General features: G+C 52.0%; 3 protein-coding genes across 3 annotated transcripts; 1 reads left to right on the forward strand and 2 right to left on the reverse strand.

Moving 5' to 3' along the window:
- Window positions 1-410: 410 nt before the first annotated feature.
- Window positions 411-755, reverse strand: PPTG_14882 (hypothetical protein; the record flags this gene model as incomplete). Its single annotated transcript, XM_008912222.1, has 1 exon — window positions 411-755. One exon carries the CDS (start codon window positions 753-755, stop codon window positions 411-413), a length of 345 nt encoding a protein of 114 aa, XP_008910470.1.
- Window positions 756-1049: 294 nt separating this feature from the next.
- PPTG_14883 (hypothetical protein) lies at window positions 1050-1532 on the forward strand (the record flags this gene model as incomplete). The annotated part of the gene is made up of 1 exon (XM_008912223.1): window positions 1050-1532. One exon carries the CDS (start codon window positions 1050-1052, stop codon window positions 1530-1532), a length of 483 nt encoding a protein of 160 aa, XP_008910471.1.
- Window positions 1533-2179: 647 nt separating this feature from the next.
- PPTG_14884 (hypothetical protein) lies at window positions 2180-3040 on the reverse strand (the record flags this gene model as incomplete). Its single annotated transcript, XM_008912224.1, has 1 exon — window positions 2180-3040. The coding sequence occupies one exon, from the start codon at window positions 3038-3040 to the stop codon at window positions 2180-2182; it is 861 nt and encodes a 286-aa protein (XP_008910472.1).
- Window positions 3041-3136: the final 96 nt, after the last annotated feature.

Here is a 3136-nt window from a genome sequence, read left to right on the forward strand (position 1 = left end):
ACGAGCGTCGCTTGAGGGTGGCCGATACCACGATCACAACCCATACAGCTGAGCTTGGCCGCTTGCAAGATCGGGTGTCGACACTGGATCGGGATCTCCAGAAGGCTTCTCAGCGTGCTCAGGCAGCGACTTCTCAACGCGATCAGGCCAGGGCGGCTCACATCGCTACCCGTGAGTACTTGTCTGCATACCTTTTTTTCCGACGTCTCACTAATCTGTCCCTTGTGTCACAGAGGATCGTGTCTCAGCTGCTCAAGACACTATCGCGCGGCTGGAGAAACGAATCAACCAAGTCGAGAGGTCTCAGAAGTTGCATCAGGATCTCGAGTCCGCGCTCGCCAAGCTTCAGCAAGAGAAGGATGCTCTGGCAGTTCAAAGAGATGAGTTGTTCGGCCAACTTGCCGAGCGTTTCAGATGATATCCAGCATCTTGCCTTGGTTCCGCATGAGGATTCGGGTGTCCGGATGCCGTTGTTGAGCGTGGGTTTTCCACGCGTTCACAGCCTCTTTTCTTCCTGCGTCCACCCTCGCCAGCGCCTCTTTCTTCTCCTCTTCCACTCTTTTCACGCTCGCGTCAGCCCTCGCCAGCGCTTGTTGCTTGTCGGCGTCCGCCCTCGCCGACGCCCTGTCTAATTCTTGCTGCTTGCCGGCGTCCGCCCTCAGCAACGCCTCCTTCTTCGCCGCATCAGCTCTTGCCAGCGCTTCCTTCTTTTCCGTATCGGCCTTCGCCAGCGCTTCCTTCTTCTCCTCTTCCATTCTTTTTACGGTCGCGTCAGCCCTCTCCAACGCTGGCCGGTCACGCGCTTGTCCAAGCCGATCTGCCCCATGTAAGCGAACAAGGTCGTGATGAAGGCATCCAGCTTTTGTGTGCTTGTTGACGATGGAGACGAACGCGTCGGTGTCGGCTGCAATGTTCGCCGCCAACTTTTCTTGGCACTCAGCCACTTCGTTGCGGATCTCGGTGGACTAGCCACGGGTGTTTGCAGATACGGGTGAGCTTGCAGATCACGCTCGAGTGAATGTTTTTGGTGGTCTCTTTTAAACGCCAAGATGCGTGATGAACTGGGGTTGACGGAAGTCCGCAAGACCCGGATGATCAACCAAATACGCCATCAAATAAAGATCGAACAGCGTGAGGCGGAGGACGAGCGGCGTGAAGCTGAAAAAGCCGAAGAAGAGACCGAACGTATCGGAAAGATCCCAGCCAAGCGTAAGCGCGACTGGGATGAACTGAATGATGTACTCAAGTCAAAGCGTGGCAAGGACGGGAGCACGGCGTTCTCGGCCATGGAGTACGGACAGCTGCCGAAGCAGTTCCGTACGGACGAAGACTCGGTCAAGTCCGGCGTCTTCTACGATCTCATGAACGAGCCTAACGCCCTCACGGACAATATGTTGGACGATCTTCTTAAAGCGATTGAAAATAAGAACTGTGTGTACCAGGATCCGACTAGCAACGAAGCCACCCGCATCCAGTTCATGGGCGCGATCTTCGAAAGCGTGGTGCGCATGTTTAAGACTGATGAGCAGTGAGTACGACTGCAGGTGCAGGCGACGTTGACCGGGAACTACGTCAGGTCGAACGGAGTGGTGGACTTTCTGATCACGCGGGGCAAGAAAACTGTTTGCGGGGCGTGATTGCCTTTTCTATCGCTTTCTCGCTTGCCGGGTTTATTGCAATATCAATGATTTGCGGCGTTTAGAGCGCTGAGGATGTCCGCTTTTTCAATATTACAGGGGTCGTTGAAAATGTTTTATCCTGCAATATCCAAGTCTAGCTTGGGTGGAGACGTTCTCATCTCCACGTTTTTTTTTCTACCTACGCTCTTTTGAATGGTTTCATGCGTCCCTTGTCTCAATATCTCGCTCTTGAAAAGCTCCAACATGTTGATGACTGCGTTCACATCTTGGTTCCAATAACGCGCGTTGCAGTTCATATGGTCACAACGGAGCACTCCGTAACATGTTTTTCTTCAAACTGCACCTCGGCTCGATTCCGCGGCAAAAACAACACTTTTGCGTTTTATCTTCTTCGGCCACGATGTAGTCGACTTGCAAAAGCGAATCTATTGTACGAAGTGAGCTGGAAACCAGCATTTAAGTTTGCATAATATATCTAAAAAAAAATAACTGGACATTCTCATTGCCCTCCGTAATAAAAAAATTAAAAAGTGCATCGTTCAGCGGCATCTACGGTTCTTTTCGAGCTCATGAATCCGCGCTTGAAGATCTGCGATGACTCGAGCGCGGTCCACCAATTGAAGGTCTTTATCCTTGATCGTGGCGGTGAGTTTCGTCAAATCAAGATTATGCCGCAGCTCCATGTTCTCTTTGTTGCTTTTTAGTTTTTGCCGGAGCACGTTGACTTTGCCCTTCTGCTTGGTGAGCTTCACAAGAAGAGCGGCGGCCTCGGCTTTCTCGTCAGCAACAGCATTCTGAATGCGTTCTTCGAGCACGTCGATCATGCGCTCCAAATCTTTGATACGCAGCTTGTACTCGTGCTCTTGATCCGTCATTTCTCGAGCGTGCACTTCGGACTGGATGGCCATGCTGTCGTTGTACTTGTCCGCGATCGTTTGCATGATTGCACGGATGGCCTTGTAACCCTCGGCGTCAAGATGAATGAGCTCTTTCTGCTTTTCTAATGAGAAACGATCGCTCTCGCGAATGGTCGATTTCAAACGCTTCTCCGCCTCGCTGAGGCGGTCTGAGGGGACGAAGATCACCGTGTCCAGTTTGGTTTTTTGTCCGAACACAGAGCTGTGCTTGTAGAACCGCTCCTTCACGTTCTTCGATCGGCCGAACTTCAACACCTTCTTCCCTTCCTCTCGCATAGTGGTGTCCACTAGGTACAAGCACGAGAGATTGTTCGGAACCAGCTTCATGAAGGCTTCGAGGAAAAGCTTGTCGACCTTACATAGCGTCGACACCATTTTCTTCTTCTGGCCGGGATTGCCATACGCCAGCGTAAAGACGTATTTGTAAACCCAGCGGCGAAACTCGGTCGCCACGGGCGAGTGCGTGTTGTGGAGCGCGTGCATCAGCCCGGCAAATGTGAAAAAGACATCTTTCCCAGCAGCGCGTTGGTATTCGACTGTCGATGGGTCGTGTTCTTCTAGTGAGATGTCACTCTTCTG

Source organism: Phytophthora parasitica (assembly GCF_000247585.1).
Source record: "Phytophthora parasitica INRA-310 unplaced genomic scaffold supercont2.45, whole genome shotgun sequence".
NCBI classification, from domain to species: Eukaryota; Oomycota; class Peronosporomycetes; order Peronosporales; family Peronosporaceae; genus Phytophthora; species Phytophthora nicotianae.